The sequence below is a fragment of the Malaya genurostris genome, chromosome 3 (genome assembly GCF_030247185.1).
Source record: "Malaya genurostris strain Urasoe2022 chromosome 3, Malgen_1.1, whole genome shotgun sequence".
NCBI lineage: Eukaryota > Metazoa > Arthropoda > Insecta > Diptera > Culicidae > Malaya > Malaya genurostris.
In genome coordinates this window covers 98,916,108-98,943,558 of record NC_080572.1, presented here as the reverse complement: position 1 = coordinate 98,943,558, position 27,451 = coordinate 98,916,108, and the positions used below count along the sequence as shown (strand labels likewise).

General features: G+C 39.0%; 3 protein-coding genes across 6 annotated transcripts; 2 read left to right on the top strand and 1 right to left on the bottom strand.

The window, feature by feature from the left end:
* The first annotated feature begins 478 nt into the window (after nucleotides 1–478).
* LOC131437222 (sister chromatid cohesion protein DCC1) lies at nucleotides 479–2,030 on the top strand. The gene is made up of 4 exons (XM_058606407.1): nucleotides 479–608; nucleotides 665–746; nucleotides 800–1,854; nucleotides 1,914–2,030. The coding sequence occupies exons 1-4, from the start codon at nucleotides 592–594 to the stop codon at nucleotides 2,011–2,013; spliced, it is 1,254 nt and encodes a 417-aa protein (XP_058462390.1). The 5' UTR covers nucleotides 479–591; the 3' UTR covers nucleotides 2,014–2,030.
* Nucleotides 2,031–2,091: 61 nt separating this feature from the next.
* LOC131437221 (ATP-dependent RNA helicase DDX24) lies at nucleotides 2,092–4,919 on the bottom strand. Of its 2 annotated transcripts, none has more exons than XM_058606405.1 (5): nucleotides 4,600–4,919; nucleotides 4,117–4,539; nucleotides 3,388–4,040; nucleotides 2,287–3,327; nucleotides 2,092–2,227 (listed from the first exon to the last, which is right to left on the bottom strand). In XM_058606405.1, the coding sequence occupies exons 1-5, from the start codon at nucleotides 4,801–4,803 to the stop codon at nucleotides 2,092–2,094; spliced, it is 2,457 nt and encodes an 818-aa protein (XP_058462388.1). In that variant the 5' UTR covers nucleotides 4,804–4,919. The 2 variants fall into 2 exon arrangements, with proteins under 2 accessions (XP_058462388.1, XP_058462389.1); XM_058606406.1 differs by having other exon boundaries at nucleotides 3,388–4,001.
* A 505-nt stretch (nucleotides 4,920–5,424) lies between these two features.
* On the top strand, nucleotides 5,425–27,187 carry LOC131438821 (uncharacterized). Of its 3 annotated transcripts, XM_058609135.1 has the most exons (6): nucleotides 5,425–5,634; nucleotides 5,720–5,982; nucleotides 10,000–11,034; nucleotides 11,100–11,900; nucleotides 19,508–20,391; nucleotides 21,036–27,187. In XM_058609135.1, the coding sequence occupies exons 3-6, from the start codon at nucleotides 10,009–10,011 to the stop codon at nucleotides 21,127–21,129; spliced, it is 2,805 nt and encodes a 934-aa protein (XP_058465118.1). In that variant the 5' UTR covers nucleotides 5,425–5,634; nucleotides 5,720–5,982; nucleotides 10,000–10,008; the 3' UTR covers nucleotides 21,130–27,187. The 3 variants fall into 3 exon arrangements, with proteins under 3 accessions (XP_058465118.1, XP_058465117.1, XP_058465116.1); XM_058609134.1 differs by having other exon boundaries at nucleotides 5,425–5,982; XM_058609133.1 differs by lacking the exons at nucleotides 5,425–5,634; nucleotides 5,720–5,982 and adding an exon at nucleotides 9,121–9,297.
* Nucleotides 27,188–27,451: the final 264 nt, after the last annotated feature.

Genomic DNA, 27,451 nt, shown 5'->3' with positions numbered 1-27,451 from the left:
ATTTTTTTTGTGTGCATGGTTCAGCTGGGTAATCATTTTTTAAAAGTATGCAGCTAAATTGAACCAGTGTATTTTTTTTATTTCGCTTGTATTGTCAGGAACAAAACTACAACTGTACATGGCAGGGATGCCAGGTTCACAGATTAATCTGTGTTTCACAGATTTTCAATTTTCTGCACAGATTTTTAAAATGACACAGATTTCTGAAAATGATCACAGATTTTCACAGATTCTGAAAAATATCACAGTTTTCATAGATTTTTGAAATCGAGCACAGTTTAGCACCAAAAAGTACAGAGCGGTTGAGAAAAAAGATACAGAGCATGTTGGTAGTGAGACCTTTTTTTTTTATCACCAAATTGATTTTGATCTCTGCTGTTATGGTACGGAAAACGGGCACAGATTTTCACAGACAGGTTTTTGGCTTGATCACAGATTTTTGAAAAAATGACCTGGCATCCCTGGTACATGGCGCGAAATTCATTACGTTCATTACCGATATATAATCATACCTTAATGTATAATTTGTTTCATTATCGGCGAAAGTTTTTACTCATGCATTTTTAGTAATCATTCCAAAGTACTTCGAGTATGATTTTCAGTCAAGAGTAAGGTTCTTTGGAGTATTAGAATTATCGTGATTTATTATTTGAAACTGTTCTAGCTACGAACGTACGGTTAATGATGTTCGCTCCATTATTCAGTACGCCAAATTGGATCACAAAAATTTAACCAATACTGCTCAGGTTGGTTTTTCAAATATTTCATTATTGGAAATAACTATTTTGTATCATTACAGGCTATTTATTATCCAGATAATTTTGCTCCAGATTTGTCTAATCTCAAGTTATTAGAAGTAGACGATCACATACTTCAGGAAATCAAAGAAGGCAAATCGGTTTCCTTTAAAGGTGCTCTGAACGAAAAGGTCGTAATTTGTACCGATAGTCGCACATACGATGTGAAGGAGGCTGAAATTTCCAATAGCTTGCTGTTAGTGCCACATCTGAAACAAGCTCAGGCGACCAGTCGTTCCCCGATCAAGAGTCCTAAGGGTGGAATTAATACATCACTAGACAGTAGCACTGAGGAGGCGGATGAAGAAGTAGACAGTATTGATGAAATTGAGCGGAAAAATGTGGTTAAAATTTTTCACGACTACTTTGAATGTCGACAGGTAAAGCCCAAGTACAGAAAAATTATCGATCTTTTACGGTTGACGCGTTATTCGGGTGCCGAAAATGAACACCTCGTGGATCGATCTTTGCTGTTTAGGTTTAAACAATTGTTGGATACGGTACAGTGCAGCAGAGAAGAGTTTCAGGAGGGTTTGAAAAAGTATCGGGCAATTGAATTTGAAGATAGAATTCGGATGCTGCATAGTGAGTACGAATACCGGGTAATGACACTGATGTTGGCTCTGATTGCCGAAAATTCGTGGGAGCTAGATGAAATTGATAAAGCTGCCACGATCGACGCACTAGACGGTATTGTACCATATGAAATCGTTGATCGCATTTTCGATGTTTACACAGTTCCCAGCGAACGAGTGGAAAGCTGTTTTCGTTATCGCGAAGATCTTGTTTGTTCATTGTTCGCGGAGAATATCCTCCAGCAAGGTTTGAAATTTCACATAGAAGATTTTCTAACAAATTGGCAGCAAACACTTCCGGAGGGATTCGTGATCGATGAGAAGTATCTGCGTGGGATAGGAATAATCGACCGAGAAGGAGCGGTTCCCTGTGTGCGAGGGCTCAGTGAGGCAGACCTACCAACAAATTTGCTTGTACGACTCAGTATGCTTTTCAAAACGAAGGAGAGATGGAATCTGGAACAGATTGAACCATACATCGAGTGAGTGTCCAATAAAAAATGTTTTAACGTGTTTATTAATTTGCTGTTCTTACTTTCAGATGCTTCACAACGCCTACATTGGGCGTGACAGCAATTCTGGCTAAACACACCCGCTCATTGGTTGCTAACGGAGTGCGAATCTACGTATCAAAGCATTGAACTGCACAGAACAATCAAAGTTTTCTTGATTGTTGGTTTTCACTAAATATATGTTTAGACAAGATACATTTTTCACCATTATTCGTTTCTTTTCCGCTTCTTGTTTCGTTGCTTTTTGAATTGAATGTTTTCTTCAACTACTTGTTGAACCAAATTGATTGCAGATTTTTCTTTTTGAGATGGGAAATTGTTCGGCCCAGATGAAGTGGGGAATCTGCGAAAAAAAAACAATTGTTAGTTGCTAATAATTATGTTACACAAAAATCTAATTACTTTAATTGCACTCTATCCATCACAATCGGTGTGGCTAGGAGTTTGCTCAGCTCATACCGTCTCGCTTTCATCAGACGTTTCTCTTTACTTTTGGCTAATTTTCGCTCTTCTTCCTGTTCGCTGTCTATATCCGAATCACTCATGAACTCTTTGGCTACCTTCTCTTCCCAGTTTTCGGATTCATTGTTCCGCCTTTGACGCAAATCCGTGCGCTCGACGTCTCTCGCCAGATTTACCCGATCCTTTATTTGCTTCATCAGTCGTTCCGAGGTTGGATACATGGGCAAATCTTCAGTTCTGCCCAGGTTCTGGTTCAACTTGACGTAATCTTTGACTTCATCCGCTCCAATAAACAAAATAGTTACACCCTCCTTGCTGGCGCGAGCGGTCCTTCCAGACCGGTGTATGTAATTTTCCGTTGTTTTCGGTACCTGATAGTGAATGACATGATCGACATTGGGAATATCAAGACCACGTGCCGCAACGTCCGTGGCAATCAGCAGCGCAGTTGGATTCTGAGTGAAACGTTCCAGATTCTTCAGACGTTGACGTTGCTGCATGCTTCCGAACAAACTGAGAGGATCACAATTTAAGTATCCGAAAAGCGAAACTAGTCGTTTCACACAATCAATAGAGTTACAAAACACCAGCGTACGACCTGGGTGACGCTGAAGAAAGTAGAACAGGTGGTAATCCTTATGCTCGGCCTTGCAGAGAATTCGCGACTCTACTAAACTATGCGAGGTGCCGTGCCGCTGCGTGATGTCCACTACTTTCGGGTTGGTCATTCCGATTATTTGTACCAGTTTATTAAGACGCTGTCCGGGAGTTTCCTTGGTGATCTGAAGATTTTTGTTCTTCCTAGATTTGGCTATCAAGTGCTGTGGTAAATCATGATCTATCGTGAGCGTAGCGGAAAAGACATAATTCCGTCTACGTTTGGTTGCTTCCTCGTTCTTGTTCATCATCTCCAAAAGCTGTTTAAGCTCAATAAAATGTCCCTTTTCGAGCATTCGATCAGTTTCGTCAATAACCAGGAAGCTATTTAAAGATACTTTATTTAGAATAGAATTTCAAATGAGATCATTAAAACAAGCTTACCGAATTTCCCCAACTTTTCCAAGATGCGGATTTCCACTCTGAATAAGTTCCCAAAGCCGTCCGGGGGTGGCAATTACAATTTCCGGACATTTTTTTAACATTCTTTCCTGCTTCACAGCGGCTAGTCCTCCAAATACGGTCGCTATCTGAATGTCCAAATACTTGGTAACTGCTTTAAGGTGATTGTTGATTTGAACAGCCAACTCACGCGTCGGAGTTAGTATCAATGCGTACAGCGGCTTATACAACTGTTCTTTCTTTATGTCGTTATCCATCTGATCGATTGGTTCACCAGTGCTTAGCTCGGGATAAAATTCCAGTTCATCCGGTGGCGGAGTCAACTCGTGTCCATCGCTTTCTGCTTCCTTATTGCCGATCAACGATTTGGAGGATGCGTGATACTCTTCACTTGCCCTGAATTTTATTATTCCCTCCAGCAGAGGAATACCGAATGCTAAAGTTTTTCCGCTGCCAGTTTCTGCAGCACCAAGCAAGTCTCGTTGACCCATTATTGCGGCCGGCAAGGAAAGTGTTTGAATTTCCGTTGGATTTCGAAATCCCTTATCGGCAAGTGCACGAATTATGGGCTCCGAAACACCTAATTCACTCCATTGCTTAAAATGAGAAAAGAATGTATTATTTGGTAAGATGGACTGTGAGCGGTGACACCACAAAGAAAAAAAGAATGTATTATTTTTGTCCTGTGGCTGACAATTACTGATAACTTACACAATATTCATTTGTGGAATAAGCATTTCCGCATTTTTTCTCTGATATCCGTTTTTCCTGATTTGTGTTCTTATTTTTTCGTTTCATGTTTGCCTTTTCGTTTGCAGCATCATTTACCTTCTTCAGAAGAACAAACTTTCCGGGGAATGACTCTTTTGTTTGAACCGTTTTCTTTCCTTCAAACTTTGATTTTTTGTTGGTAGATTTGTCGTCAATTCCAGAATCTTCCTCAGATCCGGCGTCCGGCGCTAACGATTTTCTTAACTGTAAACTCTTTTCGCGTTTCTTATTTTTTGAAAGCTCCTCAGAATCGCTATTACTACTGCTCCCAGAATCATTTCGTTTTCGTTTAGACTTTTTCTTTGCTATCAGCCTAGAATCTGAAGTGTCACATTCATCATCCGAAACAGGCTCTTTCTTATTCTTTTAAAAGGAAAAAATATTTCATTTACGTTAAATTTATCCATACAAAAGTGTCATTACCTTTCGTTTATCTCTTATTACTAAGGATCGATCATAACTTTCTAGAATTTCCAGGCCAATTAAACCGGCTAGATCTGCTCCATCATCCGATATTACTGGTCCACTAATTTTTACTTGTTTCCAGGAGACATCTGGGGGTGGTCTAGTTTTTGCCGATGTTGATTTTTTGGGGTTTCCTTTGAACTTTTTTGATTTTTGTACCATTTTTGCCGATGTATATCAGTATATATTCTTAGAAAAAAAACACCTCAATCTGGTTCAAATTAAACGATTCGTTTTTACTTGAACTACACGTGTAAACGATCGCACAGGAGACGAGCAAAACAGAAATATACGGGCTGCATGCACATTGCATGTCATTCTGTTACATTGACTTTTTGTTCAGCTGGAGTTACATTAATTCGTGTTGAATATCATCGATGGCTGCGTTATACCTAATTCGCCCCAAATCAGCTGTCACCAGCGCTGCCAACTATACCGATTTCTCGGTATTTATACCGATTACTAGACTCGATACAGGAATAACAGATATGATCTCTCAAAATACCGATATTTCAATTTTCATACAGATAAATACCGATTTTCAGTTTTTGTGTTGGATTCCATAGTGGTAAATCAGGTCGAGCGACCTTTTTTTTTATTTTGGTCGCAAAATCAGTTTCCGCACTAAATCGATGTTTGATTTTTCGAGAAAGATATTGTACAGATAGATTTTTCCGCCAAATACAGTTTTTTGGAAAAAACAGTTGACAGCACTGGCTGTCACAGCCATTTTCGCCACACAACAAAATCCAGCCAGCTAACGAGCCATCAGCCATCTTCGGTTCAGCACTGGTTTTCTCTCGGCTTTCTCTCCTCGACCGAACAAGGTGTGTGCGTTGCGTGCCCTGTTACTAGTTTCCAATTTTTTCATAAAAGTTTCAAAGTCGAAGAGAAAACGTCCATTTTGGTATAAAAGTATCGTAACTAGTTTTCGGTAGTGATCGGCCATAAAGTTAAGCAAAAAACGAAACTCAACGGAACGTAAAGTGAACGGTAAAGTGTGATATTCATTCAACTGGAATTTTTCACTTAAGATCGCCATCTTTTTTTTTAATCACCGTCGCGTGGCGCCCCAAAGCGGAGCACTAGTGCAGCAGGCAGTAGCACCACAAGTTTTCCTCATCAACCCACCCCACCATAATAGCATTGTTGCACATGAAAATTTGTTGATCGTGAGGTACATATCGTGGAGGAAACACAGTGCAGCGCATTAAAAGCCCAGGGAGAAGGAAATTTAATCGCAGTGAGTGAATAGTTGAAGCAGTATTGTTCCCCCCTCTAACTTGTTCGGGTCGAGCTTCCGAGGAAGAGAAAGTACGAGAAGGAAATTTGAATAAAAAGGTATAAATGACAAATTTTCAATATATAGTTTTGAAATTATTTTCGCATGAAAATAAATATTTATAAAGTAAATTTACTAGGAATTCAGTGATATTTTCATGTTGAAAGATTCAAACATATTCTCATTTTTTGTTTAGCATTAAGAAAAGAATGTGACTTGTTTTTCATATATTTTATTTTGTGAATTTTCGGTTTCCATTTACATATTTTGCTAGACAAGAAACACTCCTATTCTGTATTTCGTTCGAATGTAAAAATGTTCGTTCTGTATTTCGATCGAGTCATAATCGAACCGAAATATAGTCGAATATAATTCACAAAAAATTCCTTTCAAATATAAGCGAAAATTATTCATATTCGCTTTGGAAATGGTGCATGTCACTAGTTTTATAATATTGCGCTAACAAGGTGGCGGCGTTCTTGCTGTGCTCCAGAATTTTCTAAACATGGTTATCCGTGAAAGGGTGAACATTAAAAAGGGTTCTTATGTGCAAAAATGTCTACAGAAGCGTTAGCCAATAATTAAATATATTGTACAGACTTAGAGAATCATTTTCATCGTAGATATATATTTTCCTTGAGTTTTCGATTACTCCGGCTGTCAGCAAAATTTACTTTTGGAAAGGATATGGAGAGACACCCAGAATTACGACGCACGCGCATTTGTGATGATATTGTCCATGCATTGAAGTCCAGTCTCCGGATGGTTAGAGCTGAAATAGTGACCTTACTCGAGAAAAAATTTATTCCAGATTTTTCTCATGCGAACAGACTAAACAAAGCAGATTTTACTAATCACTCGTGAATTTCAAAACTCCTTTTGAGTTGTCAATTTTTTCAGAATTACTTGTATTAAAGGGTTTATAATCACCTCTTATGATAATATGGACCAAATTTAATTTTGTGAAGTTTTTCATTTTTAATTCCTGGCATTAAAACTTTGTATTTTAACACGTTGACGGACAGTAGGAACAAGCGAAGTTCGAAAATTGACACTATATGTTTTTGTGATTTTTAGAATGTTAGAAGTATAGTTTTACTCTTTCTGCTTAAATAAACTTAATTTTGATTAATTTAGTACCTTTAATTAGGTTGCGGCTATAACCGTCATGGCGCCAGCGGACTCTATACACTAAGTGATAGGACGATGGCGGCTATAACAGCAAAAATTTAAAAACGTAAATGACAGGTTTAACACGACACTATGCTTCTACGTATATGCCAGTAAGTGCACATTTGTGCTGCTATAGTGCCGTAGTGTCTAAAAACGACCGTTTCGTTTTGGACGGCTATAGCAGTCATCCCACATTGTGAACTTCGCTTTGACGGCTATAGCCGCAATTGTCCGTCAACGTGTTAACTTTTACATTTTTAAGTCGTCATAAAGTTTTGGTTAATGGCTACACTTGATGGACATTTGGTAAGGTAAACGGATTATTTCTACATTATAATACGATACGAGCCCCATTAACAATGGAGTGAATTGTATTTAATTGTAAAAATGACTGGACGACAAAAATTTAAAAAAAGTTGATAGAACAACTAATATGTAAAGGAAATCACTGAAACAAAATTTTCTTCATATTTTATTAATATTATTTTTACACTCATAGAACAAATTATGTTCTACAAAAAGTCATATTTTAAGCAGTATGTCGTTGTGTACATATATGATTAGAATCGATAAGTAATCAAAATGATTTCCTTGGGCAATCTAGTCTTAAAATGGAATGATATGACATTTTCCATTAATCACAATCTGAAATATGCAGCTAAACAGTAGAGCTGTTCAGCCAAATTGTATTAGCCTTTATCCTATAAAAAGATTATGTAATCACACTGTTAAAATAAATCGCCGAAGGGCGAGTGTCATATACTATTCGACTCTGTTCGTTGATATCAGACACGCAATTCTTCCGAAGATGGTCGGACTGATTTCCATAAAATTATTGAAAGGTCTTCTGGTCCCGTACAAAATTATTGTATTCCGTTGGACTCTGAATTCCGGAATTTCTGGGCGATGTGTGAGAAAAAAAATATGCGTGACATATTTTCTCAATCAATTTTCACAAATTTATTTTCAACACTCGGTTAATTTTTCAAAAGGGCGTATAAGCAAGTGACAGTTTCTCTTTGTTTACTTTCCCTTCTATTAATTACCAAGCGGTTTCCACGTTTATCACTCAACTCTTTGCATGAAATGATACCCGAAACTTCCGACTTTCAAACAGAATAGTGATATGAAAGAAAATCTTTTTAATCACATCACAATAATCGAAAGAGTGATTAAAGAGAAAATGTCACTTGCTTATACGCCCGAGGATATCTCTATGAAACCAAAGATAAACTCAAGATTACAATGTCCCATACGATCCATCGAAAAATATCGGACCAGTAATCGTGAACCAGTGAACTTAGTAATAGTGTAATTTTGTTGACCCTTCGTAAATAAGCGTCGATAAGCATTTGAAAGTGACGGTAAAATTCCATAGCAACAATAAAAGTTTGGAAAGAAGTAAACATATGTAAACATACCGCACAAAATATGTTGTAACATCCATTCACTTTAATGCATCGTAAGATAAGAATATTTCAAATTGAACAGCAATCTTAGCAATAATTCTTATAAATTTTTGTTTTCCTGTTTCAAAAACCACTCGATATGCAGCAAAAAACTACGATTTCTATCACATTGCAATTTAAGATTAATTCTACATAAACAAAAATTGTCATAGTTACGACGCATGTAGCGGTTCGACGCTTGTTGTTTTGTTTTAAATGAGAATTGTATACTGCAACTGACGGTGAACCGATTTCATCGAGGGGTCCTATTTGAATGGTATATGAAAAATCATAGAGTATTCCATCTTGAGTTTATCTTTGATGAAACGTTCAAAACGACGAATGTAACAATGAGAGATTCTCTTTGTTTACTTTCTCTTTCGATTATTACGGTACTGTAAGCAATCCTTCACTCCAATTATTTACCGATAATAATAACTAAATCTTTGAATCTGCACTGAAGAAATTACCGAAAAAGGCAGGAATGATCCGCAATAATTGGAAGAAACAGTAACCAAAGAGAATCTTTCATTGTTACATTCGTCGTTTTGAACATTTTATACAGATGTGATTGTATTAATTCTGCATAAAATGTTAAAAACGACGAATAATACAGTGACAGATTCTCTTTTTTTACTTTCTCTTTCGAAAGAAAGGTATGGTCACACCACTAGGTTGAATAAGAAGGGTTTATTCCTTCGAGCAATTGACTGTTCGGGGGCAATCGATGCTTCTGGTTTTCTCTATAGAAAGGTAATTGAATTACTAAACAAAATCGACTTTTGATCGGAACTCCGGAGACCCCTAGTTTTATATACCATTCGACTCAGCTCGACAAGACGCTTAATTGAAGCTTACTAAACCGATTTCAACAAGCTTAGGCTAGTTTGAAAGCCACTATTGAATTGTGAATCAAGCTCGAAGATTAGATGGCTGTCACTTCTGGTCCCGGAGATATGATGGTATAAGTGACGTAACCCATTTCGGTAGTAACATGTGATTAGGGCATATCGCACGATAGGCCCTTGCGAATGTTATAGAATATAATGCTCATTGCTCGGCTCTAAAACCTTCATTTACACAATAATCGATATAATCTCGTAGATAGAAGTCCAATCTACGAAATTGTGCGCAATATGCTTGAATTTCATGTTTAAAACTTGAGTAATGAGCATTATTTTTCGTAACTTTTAAAAGGGCATATTGCACGAATGCCCTAATCACATGTTAGTACCGATGTTTCATCGGTATCGAAGATGACTCATAGTATTTCCCTTTTTAGAAAGCTAGCAATGTCAATCAAAGACCGTTTTTTTCCTTTGTAGTGTCACTATAAGGATGGTTAAAACCGCTCATGATCCATGTTGTCAAAGACCGTTATTAACATTTCACACTTCCAATTCATGCTGACCTTCATGTCCAGTTTTTAATTTTGTTTTCCTGTTTATTCTGTAGATAATCAATATGCAGTTCCAAGGCAACGGTCAACCCCACCCAGGAGGTTTCCGTCCACGTAGTGAAAAGCCGGATTTCTATGGAGGAGCAGGCGGCGGACCCGGCGGTAAGCCCCACTTCATGAACAAACCTGGTGGTCCACCGTCGATCCCTCCATTCAACCCGAATGGCTTCGGAGGACCGAAACCGATGTACGGCAACGGCCCGAACGGACCTTCCGGAGGGCCAGGTGGTTTCAACAAATTTCGCAACAATAATTTCGGTGGACCCGTTGGTGTCGGTGGAATGCCGATGAAGAAAGATTTTGGAGGACCGAAAATGTACAGTGGCCCGGGAATGAATGGCGGCGGAAAACCCTTTTTCGATAAACCCATGGATTCGTTCGGAGGACCGAAGAAGTATAATTCGATGCCAAGCTCGTATGGTAACAGAAATGGATATGGTCCAAAACCAGATTTTAACAACATGAGCAAAGAAGATCGTGCCAAGATCCAATCATTGAAGGCTAAATTCCCTGGACAGGGTCTAGTGGCTCCAATCTGGGAGAATCTGGAACCATTCCAGAAAGATTTTTACGTGCCGCATCCAGACGTCTTGACCCGCACTCAAGAAGAGGTGCAAGCATTCCGCGAAGATATGCAAGTCACTGTTATGGGTAACAGTGTACCACATCCGGCTCAAAATTTCGAGGAAGGAAACTTCCCAGATTTTGTAATGAACGAAATCAGTAAACAAGGATTTCCTGCTCCTACCGCCATCCAGGCTCAGGGTTGGCCAATTGCTCTTTCTGGTCGAGATCTGGTAGGAATTGCTCAGACTGGTTCTGGGAAGACTCTGGCTTACATGCTACCGGCCATCGTACATATCGCCAATCAGAAACCGTTGCAACGTGGTGAAGGTCCCATCGTTCTCGTGCTCGCCCCGACACGTGAACTCGCACAACAAATCCAAACCGTTGTTAGGGATTTCGGCATTCATTCGAAACCACAGATCCGCTACACCTGCATTTTCGGTGGAGCGTTAAAAGGACCACAAGTGAGATCATTTTTATATATGTAAGTGCTACCATAGAGCTTACCAGTCAAATATTTATTTTGTAGGTTCGCGATTTGGAGCGTGGCGTTGAAGTGGTGATTGCCACCCCAGGACGTCTGATTGACTTTCTCGAGCGAGGCATTACCAACTTGCGCCGATGCACCTATCTGGTGTTGGACGAAGCAGATCGGATGCTGGACATGGGTTTCGAACCACAGATTCGCAAGATTATCGAGCAAATCCGACCGGATCGACAAGTGTTGATGTGGTCTGCCACCTGGCCAAAGGAGGTACAGGCTTTGGCAGAAGATTTCCTCGATGACTACATTCAAATCAATGTGGGATCTTTGAATCTATCCGCGAATCACAACATTCATCAAATTGTTGAAATTTGCGAAGAAAGTGATAAAGAAGGTAAACTTCTTGGACTGCTAAAGGAAATCGCAAGCGACGCGAATAATAAAATAATTATCTTCGTGGAAACCAAGAAAAAAGTGGAAGATCTTTTGAAGAATATTGTAAGAGATGGCTACGGAGCGACTTCGATCCATGGTGATAAGTCACAGTCGGAGCGCGATTATGTTCTGCAGGACTTCCGACATGGCAAGAGTACCATACTGGTTGCGACGGACGTCGCAGCGAGAGGTCTGGATGTCGAGGACGTGAAATATGTAATCAATTTTGATTATCCGAACTCTTCGGAAGATTACATCCACAGGATCGGACGCACCGGGCGGTGTTCTTCATTCGGTACAGCGTATACATTTTTCACGCCCGGAAACGGACGTCAGGCACGGGAGTTGCTTTCGGTATTAGAAGAAGCCGGTCAGCAGCCGAATTCAGAATTGATTGAAATGGCCAAGCAGGTGAGTTTTTGAGTGAATCTATTAAGAGATTTTCGATTTGAAAATAGAATAGTAGGGGAAGATGTTCGGTTGCCGGCACCCCACCGTCACTTTTGACAGAAAGCAAATAGCTTCATTCCGACCAATGTCGTGTGTGTAATAGTAACACGTTCTTTTGTGCCGAATACCAAAGCAAACAGACGCTTGTAGTTTTTGCTGCGCTCAAAACAAGTTTTGAGCAATTAGAAAATTAACAAAAGTTTTTTAACTTTTTTTCATAGCATCATAAATTGAAAAGTATCAATCGAATAGGTGGGTGGATTGAATATTTATGGAGTGAAATCGATCTATTTCGTGATTTAATATCAGATGCTATCAAAATTTTCGCAACCAAAGATTTATATTGTCATTTTCAAAATGTCTACCGATTTCGGTTACCTGCACCCCAAGGTGTTTCCATGTTTAGTGAAATTTATTAGGGTGTCGGTAACCGAACAACTTTTTTGAAATGACCAAAATTTATCACTTTACTAAATTTATAATATTTTTTTTTCAATCAATTGAATCAACTTAGTTTCTTATTCAGTTGTTAGTTAGGAAGTTTAGTTTACATTACTTTAAACATTTTGTAAACAACGAACCGCCATTGTTTGTGTGATCGACGCACTAGCACTTTTTATTGATTTATAGTGGTTTTTATTCGTTTTTATTTCCTGCGTTACTCGTAGTCTCGATAAGAATTGGACAGTTTTTTGTGTCGTGGTGAAGTGAAGATAATTCGTGGTGTTTTTCGGTCAGTTTCGTTGCCGCTCTTTTGCTATCGTATCGCGAAGTGACGCCTATCGAAGATATCGTTTTATCAAGATACTCAGTTTCACGCTCTTTCTCACCCGACCGAAGCGCCATCTGAATTTCACTGTTGGCATCCTGAGATTTGTTCACTATGGCTAATGCTTGAGATCGTTGTGCCAAAACTGTAAAATCGGAGGAAGATTTCGTTGAGTGTTCAGGTTTTTGCCATCATTTGGTACATATGAAATGCGCAAAACTCAACAAGCCGTTTCTGAAAGTTTTGGACGAAAATCCCAACCTGTTTTGGATATGCGATGAGTGTTGTAAACTGATCAAACTTGCTCGTTTCCGCGACTCGGTTTCTTCGTTTGGAAGCGCATTTGCATCTATCGCAGAGAGAACAGAATCGATTTTTGCTGAGCTGAAGGCCGAAATTAAAACGAATAGCCAGCAAATATCTCGTCTCTCGCGCAAAGTGCCTGTTTCGTCGCCGCTGCCGCCGAAGCCCGACGGATTTGGTCCCAATGTGAAGCATCGTCGGGAAGATAGTTCTGAGCCAAGTAAAACCTTGGAAGCTTGCCGGAAACCATCGGATAACTGTAATATCGCAACAGTTCCAACGCCCTGCTCCCTCGTATGGATTTACTTGTCACGTTTTCACCCCAGCGTTAGTAAGGAGATGGTTTCGCAGCTAACAAAAGATGGTTTACAGTGCAGCGAAGATGTCACGGTCATCCCGCTGGTGAAAAAAGATGTCGACGTAAATACTTTGAACTTTGTCTCCTTCAAAGTTGGGATACTGCCCAAATTTCGGGAAGCGGCTCTTAATCCCGACACCTGGCCACAAGGTGTTTTGTTTCGCGAGTTCGAAGACAACAAAAAGCAAAACATCTGGTATCCTCCAATCGATATTTCTCCACCGATTCCCGACGAAAATGGATGCAGCACCGTTATGAATGTAGACGAAGTAACACCCAGCCCGCTCCGTTTGATGAGAACACCGCCCCGGCAAACGTTATGAGAGTACAATGGAACCACACCGGGACGCACTGAAGTTGATATTTTGGAAGCTCTCGAACTCCCCGCCACAGTCGTGCCACAGCAGCCAGCGTTCTCCAGTCGTCCTGGTCCTGTGCGTGGGTGTGGTGAAAGAGTCTTCCAAATGTCTCATCTCGGCAAGTATTTGCATATTCCGTCCTTTCCAAGTGCTGATCTCTCTCGCACTTATAGATGTCCTCCTCTCGCTCTGAATCGGATACCGGGATGCACAGATTTTCGCACCATGGAAACCCCTGATACGTTCCCCACAGTCGAGCTATTGCAGCCTGCGGTCATCAGTCGTCCCGGCCCTGTGAGTGGGAACGCGGAAGGGGTCTTCCAAACCATCTCAGACGGCAATTATCCATCGCACGATCAATCTAGTCAACCGCTGCACTTGTACTACCAGAACGTTGGAGGCATGAACATGCACATCTCCGACTATTTGCTGGCTTGTTCGGATGATTGCTTCGACATCATCGCTCTTTCGGAGACGTGGCTCAGTGATTGTACGCTCTCCGTTCAAGGTTTTGGATCCAACTACGAAGTCTTCCGTACCGATCGCAGCCCCTTAAATGACTCAAAAACTATTGGAGGCGGGGTGCTTATCGCAGTGCATCGTCGTTTGAAGGCGCAACTGATCGAAACCGCATCTGGTAAATGCGTCGAGCAGGTTTGGGTGCGTTTGAAACTGGTCAATTTTTCCCTCTACTTTTGTGTGATATATCTTCCTCCGGACCGATGCCGCGATCTACCGCTAATCGATGCACACATAAAGTCGTTGCAAGAAATTACTTCCACTCATGTACTACCCGTAGATGAAATCTTGATTGTGGGAGACTTCAACTTTTCCAGCATAAAATGGCAAACAAGTTCCGGTGGTTTCTTCTTTCCTGATCCGGCGCTCTCCACTTTCCACATTGGCATTACAACCATGCTCGACGGCTATAACCTCAACCTTCTTCGACAGTCGAATCATGTCGTTAATGAAAATAACCGGATGTTGGATCTTTGCTTTTCAAGTAGAGAAGATGTTGCACCAAAGATTAGTGCTTCACCGTTCCCTCTGGTCAATTCCGTTCGTCATCATCCTCCACTACATATTGTGCTCGATTAAAATCGCTTACAGAACGCCTGCATTCCAACGGACATCATCTGCTATAATTTTAGTAGAACCGACTACACCAATATGACCGACTTCTTGACGCAAATCGACTGGGATGAAGTTCTCGACAACGATGATGTCAATGCTGCTGTGCAGACGTTTTCTAATGTTATGAGCTACGCAATCGACTACTATGTACCGAAACGATCGAGACGGCAGACCCGGCATCCACCATGGCTGAAAATGGACATCTGAAAACGACCAAAAGAGCCGCTCTAAAGAGGTATTCTAAACATGGAGGATTTTCCCTGCGTAATCACTACGTGCAGATAAATCAGTTGTACAAGAAAACCGTTAAGCGCTGCCATGCCAACTACTTGAACAACGTACAACGAAAACTGAAATCAAATCCAAGGTATTTCTGGAAACATGTGAATGAGCAAAGGAAAGAATTTGGGTTGCCCTCGTCAATGAGCTTTGGAGATCGTACTGGTTCGTGCACACAGGAAATCTGCCAGATGTTTGCGGAAAAGTTTTCTAGGGTTTTTTTTCAAATGAAATCCTGACTCAGCAGCAAATTGCTGCCGCAGCACTTAACGTTCCCCTGTCTAATAACTCATTGAACTGCATCAATATTGACGAAGACTCAATACGGACGGCAATTGTAGGAATGAAAGCCTCAAATTCTCCAGGCCCTGATGGAATACCGGCAGTTATTCTTAAAAAGTGCTCGCGTGGAGTAATCGCTCCCCTCTGCAAATTGTTTCGAATGTCTCTCGCTACTGAAGTTTTCCCCAATTTATGGAAAGCTTCTTTTATGTTCCCAGTCCACAAGAAAGGCGATAAAAAGGATATAAACAACTACCGCGGTATCACTTCCCTTAGCGCTATACCAAAGCTGTTCGAAAAGGTTATACTGACACCAATTTTCAATCACTGCAAGCAATATATCGTCGATACTCAACACGGTTTCATGCCTAACCGCTCAACAACCACAAACTTACTATCGTTTTTGTCTTATGTGTTTGATGCAATGTCTAACGGTTTACAAACGGACGTTAACCAGACAGATCTTTCCTCCGCTTTCGATATAATCAACCACGACATCGCGGTTGCTAAGTTGGACAGACTTGGATTCAGTTCGAACATTCTTCGTTGGTTGCAGTCGTATCTTAGGAATCGTCGTTTAGCAGTTAAAATTGACGATCATACTTCCGGAGAGTTCCTCGCATCATCCGGAATACCACAGGGTAGTCATCTAGGACCGTTAATATTTTTACTGTACTTCAATGATGTCAATTTTGCCTTGGAAGGTCCTCGCTTATCGTTTGCTGATGATGTCAAGATCTATCACATCATCCGCAACTTAGAAGACGTAGCCTTTCTCCAGCGGCAATTGTTAATCTTCGCAGATTGGTGTAAAGTTAACCGTATGATTGTAAATCCAGATAAATGCTCGGCCATTACGTTCACGAGGAGAAAAATGCCATTGCATGTCGAATACTTTCTGGATGGATCCTCGATTGGAAGATCTACTAGCGTTAAGGATCTTGGCGTCCATCTCCATGAGCAACTTACATTCAAGCATCACATCAGTTACATTGTAGCTAAAGCTTCCCGTAGCTTAGGATTCTTAATGAGAATAACTAAGCACTTCACAGACATACACTGTCTAAAATCGCTTTACTGCTCGCTTGTTCGTTCAACTCTCGAATATTGCTCGGCAGTTTGGAACCCATGCTAGCTGAACGGTGCTCATAGAATTGAGGGAATACAGCGTAGATTCGTTCGCTTCGCTCTTCGTCGATTGCCGTGGACCGATCCTCATCAACTACCTAGTTATGAAAGTCGCGGGTTATTAATGGGTCTCGACACATTACAAGTGCGACGAGAATTATCACGCGCTTTGATAATAGCAGATATATTCAACGGTAGGATCGACTGTCCCGTTTTGCTCAACGAAATTAATATTAATGTGCGACCCAGAGCTCTCCGCAACAGTGCTTTTCTTCGACTTCCTATACGACGTACCAACTATGGCGCAAACGGTTCTATTATTGCTTTACAGAGATCGTTCAACCGCGTTTCATCTGGGTATGATTTTAATGTGTCACGAAGCAGAATACGTACAAATTTTCTGAATATTATTAGGAATTATCATTAGGACCAAATTGTGTCTGTTGATTGTAAATAAATAAATAAATATTAAAAAGAACAGTTTTGGTTATTTTCCTCTGAAAATTTTTAGATAGAAGGATTGCTAAGAGTACCGTAATAATTGAAAGAGAAAGTGAACAAAAAAATCTGTCATTAACACTTATGTCATGATGAAAATTCTATACAGAGCTGGTCTTGTTATAATGTAAGGACGTCGGAATAATTGCATGGGTGTTCGTAGTCGGTCTAAGAACAGCGTTTCCATTTATGAACATGTGTGTCATATAAACTTCACCGAACATAGCAAAAATCGTCGGTCTTATGTATGCTGTTCCTGCAATGTTCCTTTGCGATAGAAGTTTTTTATGGAATAATTCCAAAAATTAACAGTAAAGGTGAAAAAATTAGAATCGATTTTCTCCGATTTCAATGAAACTTTGCACATGTCTTCAGTATAACAAACCTTTTTGTCGTTTTCTATAGAAAGGATATAGAATTATCGGAAAAACCAACACACACAGACACAGTTTTACATACTATTCTACTCAGCTCGACGAAATAAAAAAAATGTGCGTGTTTAGCGATTTCTTCAATTTAATTTTCTCGGAGGTGACTGAATCGATTTTGCACTTATTTGAAAGCTCTTGAACTGTGAAGCAAGTTCTCAGATCTATTGTCGTTTTCGTTTTTAAATTGCACTACACCGGTGTAGCGAAAGCTGTACTGAAACCGTTCGTTTTTACAAATTGCACTACACCAGTGCTACACTTTTTCTGTACCGATACCACTGGTGTAGCACTCATCAAAAGTTCGGTGTAGCTCTGTGCAATCATAAATTAAGTAAACATAGATTTCTCACTGTACGGTAACACTAACAGCACCTCTAGTGAGAAACGGGTGCACTTTTTTCCATTAGCTACTGTGGTTGTGTTAAATGCGCAGGCAACTTTATGCATGCATTTTAGGAGCATTTACGCACCCATTCTACACCAGACGGCGCTTTTGGTGCCACGGGTTTCTCAACTACAGTACTATTACACTGGGGAATCTAGGTTTATTTTATTTAAGGTGCAATGCAATCGTTTATTGTAGTCAAGGGTTACTGTTTGTGTTTTCATTATTTTTGTTCTTTTATTCATGCCATGGTGTAGCACTACTCCGGTGTAGTGCAGTTTAAAGGACTATTCACACTTTTCAGGTTCGTGACGGTTCAGTGAAAGTGCCTTCAGTGCGCCGTCAGTGTTCATTTTTTTGTCGGGACCCTTCCGTTCCGTTTCCGTGCTGTTTCCGGTCCGCCACAGCAAAGGCTAAAAAAATCTGTGACGACGAATTTGAATTTGCCGGACGAACGCTACACTGACGGCGAGCTGCACTGAAACGGCACGGTGCCGGATAGCTGTGAATCCTCGCATAGTAAACGAATAAAATAATATCAGTATCCGTGCACGGTGTCGTGCCGGCACTGAAGCGGATCGGATATGTGTAAATAGTTGTCAAAAAATTGTACTTCTATTTACTTCAATTGCTAGTAGGAAAAGGTATAACTTCATCCTCAATTTAATAATTTCAAAAGGTTTCCGAATTTTTCAAAAGCAAATAAATTACCAGCCAATTTCATAACAAGCGGGCGTAACATCAAAGCTCATCATCATTTTCTGACACGAAGAGGTTAAAGTTAAAGCCTCCAGGGCTGTCATTTTAAATTTCGGTTTATCAATTTTCACAAGCTATGGCTCGTTTGAAAACTAGTCTTGGGTTGTGGATTAAGTGATTGTCACTTCTGGTTCCAGAGTTAAAATGGTATAGTGACGTAACTGACAAAATTCAATTTTCTTTTCGCTCAATTTTCTCGAAGACGACTAATACGGTTCACTAAAAACTAGTCGTAGATTGTGAATCAAGCTCGAAGATACAATAGCGGTCATTTCTGCTTCCGGAGTTGAATTGATAAATTGACGGAACCAGCAAAATGCGCTCTTTTCTTCGTTCACTTTGCCGCAAAGGTTTTACCGATTTGAACAACGCTTTATACTTGAAAGCTACTATCGGTTATTGATCAAGCTCAAAGCTCAAACGGCTGTCACTTCCGATGATATAATGGTAAAGGTGACTTAACCGACAAAGCTCAACATGTTTAGGTAAGCTCGTTAGAGACTAATATTGGAATCGGGATCAAGTTCGAGAATCATATGGCTGGCACTTTTCTGGCTGGTTCGGGAGATATAATCAGTCGAATATGCGACGTAAGCACTGAAGCAGGCTTTTGTGAACTATCCGCATCAATCTGAACGAATCTGTGCCAAAAAATCAGCCAAAATTCGTGTCAGAAATTAATGAACGAACAACATCAACATTCATAACTATAATTGTTCTGTAGTAGTATACTGTCGTTTAGTATATGCCATCTGCAATCTTTTTTAAAACCAAACATTAAATAATCCCATTCTTTGTACTGAACATGCAAAAAAACAAAGCACAATAGTTATGAAAAGAACTGCTCGCCATGAATGCTAACATTATGATTTGTATTTCTTAGGTACCCGGAGGAAAGGGTGGACGATGCCGATACAATGTTCGCGGAGCTTTGACATCTATGAACGGATACGGTCGGATAGACCAACAGAACGGCTTCGGTGGTGGACGAATGTTCCAGAAGAAACCATTTGAGAACAGATACGGAGCTCCTCCCGGTGGTAGCCCAGGAGGAAATCGCTTTAATAACATGAACAATTTGAACAAATTCGGTGGACCGGGCGGATATCGTGGTGGTGATAGCTGGAATAAGAATGGCGGTGGCGGTGGTGGTTACCAGCAGCAACCACAGCCGCAGTCGCAGCAGCCACAATCGGGAGGTCAACAACAACAGATGTATGAACCGCATCAGCAAATGCGATTCCATCAGAAGAATATTTATCAGAATCACAATCAATATGAAGATTTTTCCAACCAAATGGTGGGAGGTGCTCCGCAAGCATTCAATGCACATAACGGAACTCGTTTCTATCAGAGCAAACCTCATCAGGGAGCTGGTGGAATGCAGCAATCTCAACCAGGTGGTCGCTACAATATAACGAATCAGTACAGCGCCGACGGTGGACCGAAACCAGCCGGCGCTCGTCCGCCCTATCAACCGAAGCAGCAGTACAGCAACAACTATGCTTCAGCTGGCACTGGTAATCCTTATCCAGCACAGCTGGCGGCCGCTGCAGCAGCTGCTGCTGCCGCTGCTGGTGGAGGACAAACGATTCCGGCAGCAGGATTTGCAACCGGCTATGATCCACTCGGTGGGGTACAGGGGGCCATGGGCACTTTTGCATCGTCGTATCAAATTCCGACCGCTCCGGCTTACTACTCGTACCCGGCAACGACAGCCCCTCCACCACAAACCCAAGCTCCACCGGTGGTCCCAGCCGTTCAGCAGTAAGTTTTTACTTTCCGTCATAAGACAAAGTGTCTTTGTTGTATTTTTGTACTACACAGCATGTGAATTCCAGTTTAACCCAATCAATTCATTCATTTATTAATTTACGATCAAAAGACAGGCTGAGGAAAATCTGTACTTAAAATAAGTTTCAGGTGTGGGTAGCTTCCGTATGCACTGTTATTTTCTTAAAAATTCTATATTTTTCTTTTATTTTTAATATTGAATCCATACTAAAGAACGTAAACACGCTATGTGAGTAAAACTATTATAATAAAGCTGTAATTGTGAATTTCATTACTGAATATAATTACAATATTAACCATTCGAAGTTTATATGGATCAAGTAAAAAAGCTTCTTGTAGTAATTGATAAACAATTACAAAATCGTTCATATGAAGCATGTTTGTTAGATAGTAAGTTTGGAGGTATCATCCTCATAACACATGTCATATTCACTACGAGTATAACATTCTCATAACATCAAAGACGAAATTTTTTAGAAGATTCATACCTAAGCAGATGAACTATGCATTTCGAATCATAATTTCATTTTTGTGTTTTTAATATCGGTAGAACGAACAAAATTTTGATTGATTTGTGCGTTTTTTTTTCTTTTGTTTTTCTCGTTTTTCCGTTTCAGAGCTGACGATGGTCGACAGATGGGTTCGTACTCACCAGCCGGTATGATAGCGTGTCAGTTGGTGTCGGTAGAGGACTATCCTCACGGGTGTTAAGTAGGTAGCGATGAATACAGAATACATTGTCCCTAGTGATGTGACCGTTTGGTAAAAATTGTGATTCTCCCGTACAATTTTCCGTGCAAATGGACAAGCTCTTCAAAACAGGGTTTCGGCTCTTGGAATTAGCTGGTTCACTTTTGATTGTCCGAAAAAAAAACAAATGTAGGATTTTGTTTATAACTAACTGTTCAATTTATACCAATACCAATTTATACCTAAAATTGTTCTACATGCAGAATTCGAATAGAGAACCAGAAGCGAATTGTACAACTTTGAGTAGTATGTGCTGGGCACGATAAATTGCATCAGCGACATTGATCGACATGTTTCTGAAAGTAGACATTGAAATCCGAAAAACATTCATATTTTTCGAGAGAATCTCTGAGATGAGTAATCATAAATTGATGCAATCTTTTTGTTAAATAATTGCATGGTTTACTGCGTGGTAACTTCTCTGCTCTTTACGTGTATTTTCCGTTTAAACTTGATATCTGATGAAAACGTTTGTAAAAATTTAAAAAAATGAGCGATGAAGAAACCATTTTTTGCTTTAAAGGTTAAGATTTTCTCGCCGACAATCAAGTTTTTTTTGTCAGAGCACTTATTTATAGGGAATGGTGGATTCATGGTACTGTAGAAATATTGAGTCCGAAATTTTTTGATTCGTGCATATTATTCTCCTCTATCACTTTGGATGAAGAAAATTTAAAAGTAATACCTTCTTTTGTCATAAATTTTCAAATATTCTGTTAATACTGTTTAACCTCACAAAAATCCCTACGATAAGGGACAATTACGTCTTATGGTAGAAGAAATTAACAAATCTAAATATCAGCTTTCAAATAGGTGGAATGCCGAACCCATCCAACCAACAAAAAAGAAATCAGACAAATTGTACAAAACCAACGGCGGAATTCCAATGTTGACTTTGAAATTGAAATAGAAAAATACGGCGAAATGACTGTTTCATTTTGAAAATGTTAAATAAATATTACAATTATTATGGACTTGTTTAAAACGCCCAAAGAATAATCAGAGTAGATTTTCTGAATTATGACTTTACATAACATTTTGTTGTCAACATAATTAAATTTGGAATAGCTTTTTCGAGCATATCAACTGATTTCTCATCAATAACATGTGTTCTATTCTAGTGCTTGAATGGATGCGGGTTTGTAGGCATAAATAAGAGATTTGATGTACCCCCACAAAAATAATCCGATACGAGTCGAATTCACTGGTCCAGAACGAGAAATAAATTGCTAACCAAACTTCCATTGTTTCGGGTGCTGTATGGCATGTGGCACCTTCTTGTTGAAACCAAATGTCAATTAGATTCTGTTCTTTAATTTTGGGCAAGAAAAAGTCGAAAATCATCGAACTATAGCGTACACCATTGGAGGAGGAGGTCAATTTCATCCCAAACCTCATCGGGTATTGGGTTCTCCACCAGGAAAAAAATAAAATATATTAAAATTTTCTAACACTTAGATTAGTTCTCACCCAGTTGGTTGTTCAATCAAGAATGTTATATTAGTCAAGAATTAATTCCTAGCTAACCTGGCTTTACTAAGTAGTACATAAAAATCGGTCGGGTTGGCGGTTGCATACATAGGGTGCTGGTCTTTCAAGGCAGTTGCCGTATATTCGAGTCCCGACCTGGAAGGGTTCTTAGTGTCAGTAGGATGGTAGTACTAGCCATGCAATGATTCCGTACACTAAGAATCGGCTGCGAAGGTTGTTGAAACAGAAAGGCTAAATTCCACAAAAGGAATGTAATGTAAAGACTTATTTTTAGTGAATTGGCGTTTAATAAGGATAATCAAAGTTAATCCGTTGCAAGCCTCAAAAGCCTGTTCAATAGGGCTATTATGATGACCATGAAAAAGTCGAAGCTCACGAAACGCCTTTTCGTTTACAGAACACCAAACAGCAAAAACGCAATAGAAGTGATAGTTGTGATGAACTGTTTCATCGAAATAAAACTTAATATATTTTGTTTACATTTTGGCTCCTCCGCCCTTTTTTCATGTTGGGCATTTCTGCTTTTTAGATTACCTAATTTTTTCGTTAATATATGAAAAAATCTATAAATATATTAACTAAAACTTCAACGCCTGTAACGCTGCAAGAAGTTTGTTTTAATGCTACTGCAGTCTCATTACTTCGATTACCTTCAGAACACAGAATATACCTAACAAGCACGACATAATTTTTGAGTAAATTTGCACAATGACATGAATCATCTCTCTTTATTTTCTCGTTTGCTAATGTTCGACGTCGTTCCGCGTCGGTTTTCTAATGGGTTTTCAAACAGCATTTTTTATTGAGTATCATCCATTGTAAATAGGCAATATCAAAAAAATAATAATCTTCGTTTGAACTTCTTTGATAAGATAAGATTCGATATCAAATGTAACTATTAAACTATACCACTGAAGGTGGATGAGTGCCCTCGTCATTCTCATGAACTATATATTTTTAGATCCCTCACTCAAAATATGAGTGGCGGTGATTCGGTTCGCACGAACTTGAACAAATTTTTTTTTAATTCTTCATAGATAGCACCTATTTCTGATAGGCTATTATACTAAATGATCAATATGCCTGGTGACTTGTGAGGTGCGACCTTATGTCAAATAGACCGACTCCATTTTCTAATGTGCTTCGATTCCACCGTTGCTAAAATAAGTAGGTAATCTAGGAGAAAATCGCTTTAAGAAAGAATTACTAAACAAAAGGAGGCTTTCTAACATCCTTCCGCAAAGTTGAATTAGTAGTATCAGATGCGACATCATTTCGTCATTTTCCGATCTCAATTCTATTCTTAAATACAGTGGTAACTGTCTCTAAATAAATATTAGCTACATATCGAATACCATACAGTGAATGCATCGGGTAACGGTAATTGTAGAAGTAGGCAGTAAGATTTTCATAATCGAAACAATAGCTACTACTCATTCAAATGCAATTGTGGACAAAAAAGCCCATTGAATTGCACAAGTACGAACCCACCCACTCGTCGCCAGCTCTTATTTGGAAAGATAGATCTTTTTCATTTTGATAGGACACAAAAAGCTGCAATGTCGATCTGCAAAATGCGCGCAGCCCTTCACAGTTAGAAATAAATCAAAGAATCTTCCTGATAACCAATGGCACACATGTACACGAACAGATTAACTACCCATCGATGATGTGCTGATCGGCAGCCGACATTTTATAAGCTAATCCTTCGTGAGAACGCGAGCGAAAAGAGTAATTGTGATGTTTTTTTTCTAAACTAATACGTAAACACAGAAATAACGCGAAACCAAACAAATCACGTTAAGTGTTTCATCCAACAAGCATCGCACCCTGCTGCTGTGCGGTGGTGATTACAAATTACAAAGGAAACCTGAAGTTGCATCTTCAAAGTGCGAAAAAGAAGTAGAAGAATAGGGAAGAAGCTTATAACTGATAGGAGCTAGAAAGATAAGAAATCATAAATGAGAGTATCTAACTTATACGAACACTGTAGAGATGCCGAGCACTTGCAAACTTCCTTGATATAGATGGAAATAATATACAACACAAGTTACGTGAAAGTTGATGATGAAATTAAATCAGAACGATAATGATTCACAGAAGCAGAAAGGGAACCACAATCAATAGTTCAACAAACATAAAAAAAGAAACAGACACAATGAAGGCAAGAGACTTGAAAACTTTTTTGTTTTATTTACTCAAATTTGTGATATTCGTCGATTTTCGTTTGTTAAGTTACTAGAGAAACATGTTTAATCGAGAAAAGCGAACAGCGCGAATTAAATACGTTTTTAGGTTCTAACCGTGATTCGCAGTGTTGCGAAGTCCGTATCTCGTTCTAATAAACTACGTAGTAATTTTTAGAGGTCACATTCCTTTAAAACATACGTCCATTGTTCACCGAGAGACTAGGGACGGCTATGGTCCCTGTGGTGCTCTCGAATGCAATGGGATCTCTCTCATTAAACTCACTTCAGTACCTGTTGTTTAAGGAAAAGCATGCAGGAGAACAAAACATAGTGAAAGAAAACAAGCGAATGATTGATAAGACGAATTTTAATTTAGGCATCAATTTGAAATGATACGATATTATTGAACCTGTTTCAAAAATAAAAATGATGGACAAACAGTAATCAACAGTCGTCAGTTGAAGGCAGTAGTAATTAAACAAAGATAAAATCGCAAGCGAAACAAGGATTTCCTTCACACCAATCTAGTCCGATTCACTGTTGTTTTTATTTGTATTTTTTAAATATATATTTTCCTGCATGGGAAAATTCAAAATGTGATAAAACAAATCGGGCAGCCACCAAGTGTCGGTGGTAGCACAGACATTAAATCTGATTTTTTTTTTGTACAGAAAAATGAAGAGATGAGACTCAATTCTCGTTAAAGACGCGAAAAATTGAAAAACAGGTACTAGCAAAAACCGAACTTTAAGCTATTTAGGAAAAGAGAAAACGCGATAACATGGTTAGATGTAAGTGGAAGCTCATTGCGTTGTTTTCCTGAACGCTAAACAGTATTTTCACGTGCAAACCCCCAATTGTTATTAAATAGCAATCGTGTGATATTTAATAACAAATTAGACTCAAAAAGAAAAGGAAAAATAATCCCATAATCGAATTGCCTTTAATGAACTGTGATCGATATCAAATCTCGTCTCGTTCCTTTTTCTCATCACTTCGTTGTGTAAGGACAAAATCGCAACTAAGAGGAGAAACTCATTTTTACACGCTCTCATTTGTTACATCATCTACAATTAACTCCTTTTGTTGTTTTACAAGGCTAATAAGTACTAGAACAATACATTCGTGTGTGATTCGGAGTTGTTTATACTCTGGCTGACTGATTATTGTTGTTTAGAACTACTAGTTAGAAAGTGACACAATACATTTAATTGAAATAAAGAAATGTATGCCAAAAGTATTCATATTGATACAAAAGAGAAAAAATAAACTGATAAAATTATGTTTAAAAAGAAAAAATTAAAATTCGTCAAATTGTTCCTAAAAAGCCACACGCGGTTTAATTTTAGTTTTCTTTAAGCTAGAATCGTTAAACAAAAACAATACATTGAGAAAAATCTGAGCTTCTCTCGATACCTGTGACAAACACAAATGACATGCAATAAAACAAAAAAGTTAACCTCAAATTTTCTTTCATGTAACAAGAGTTAAGTCCATGCCTCGATAGTCTCGCTTGTCAATTGAACCTAGAATACATTAAATTTGTTTTCGATTCTGCAGTTACACAAACATTCGCGCAAACCAAATCGTTGCCAGATTTGTGCTGTTGCACTTTTTCAGGTGACACTGCTGTGATCCATTTGATAAGAATTACACTTATAGAGAATGCAGAAGTAAACAAGTGAACATGGGAAAAAGGATAAGACAAAAATCAACTTGAGAAAAATAAAAATCTCGCATCTGTGAAACGACGACGACCGAATTAACAACACTTACAGATACAAATCAATCGGGTAACTTTGTAATATTGTTGTATAAGCCAGACGGTAGGTCTATTGAAAATCATCCATGTTTTCCAGTAGATAAATTCTTGTGCAAATTTCATGCAACAGGAATCCGAAGCGAATGAATAATACAATGAATTTTATTATTAACGAAATATGAACGCTCGCCTCTCTAAATCAAAATCAAGAGACAAACATACGAAACGAGGGAAAATCGAAACAAAAATAGGGAGAAACAATTTTTATTTACATACATAGGGAAAGAATCGTTAATTTTTTTTGTGATGCTATTTTTCACACAATCTACATTTTTCCTAACAAACGCAGCACATTATGCGGAGGTAGAAAGTAAATACATTTATTTTTATTTGAAAATGCATAAAGCACGTGTCACGACGAAAGAACACGTTTTCCGATAACCATTGCGAATGGTAATTAATTTCTTTTCCCCCCGGATAATCTTCATTACATAACTGCTTAGAAGATTTCGAAGAAAATTAATGTAATTGTTTGATGAACATTAGTAACTAATAAAATATCATATTTAATGGCAAACTATAACTACTTTTTTCTCTGCTGAAAGAAAATAAAATCCCATAAGGCTTTTGTCAACAGACTTCGCAGCCGATTCATCGGTGTTTACCATAGGACAGTTGTATGTATAGTACTGACGTAATGTAATTATGTGTGAACAATTTGACATATGGTCTGCAGACACAAAAGTATTGCCTTGAAAATAGAATCGAAAGAACAAGTGTGTGTGTTTAACCTATCCCAAGCCCCAATGTCTGGCAACGGTTTACAGAAAAGGAATGTTTC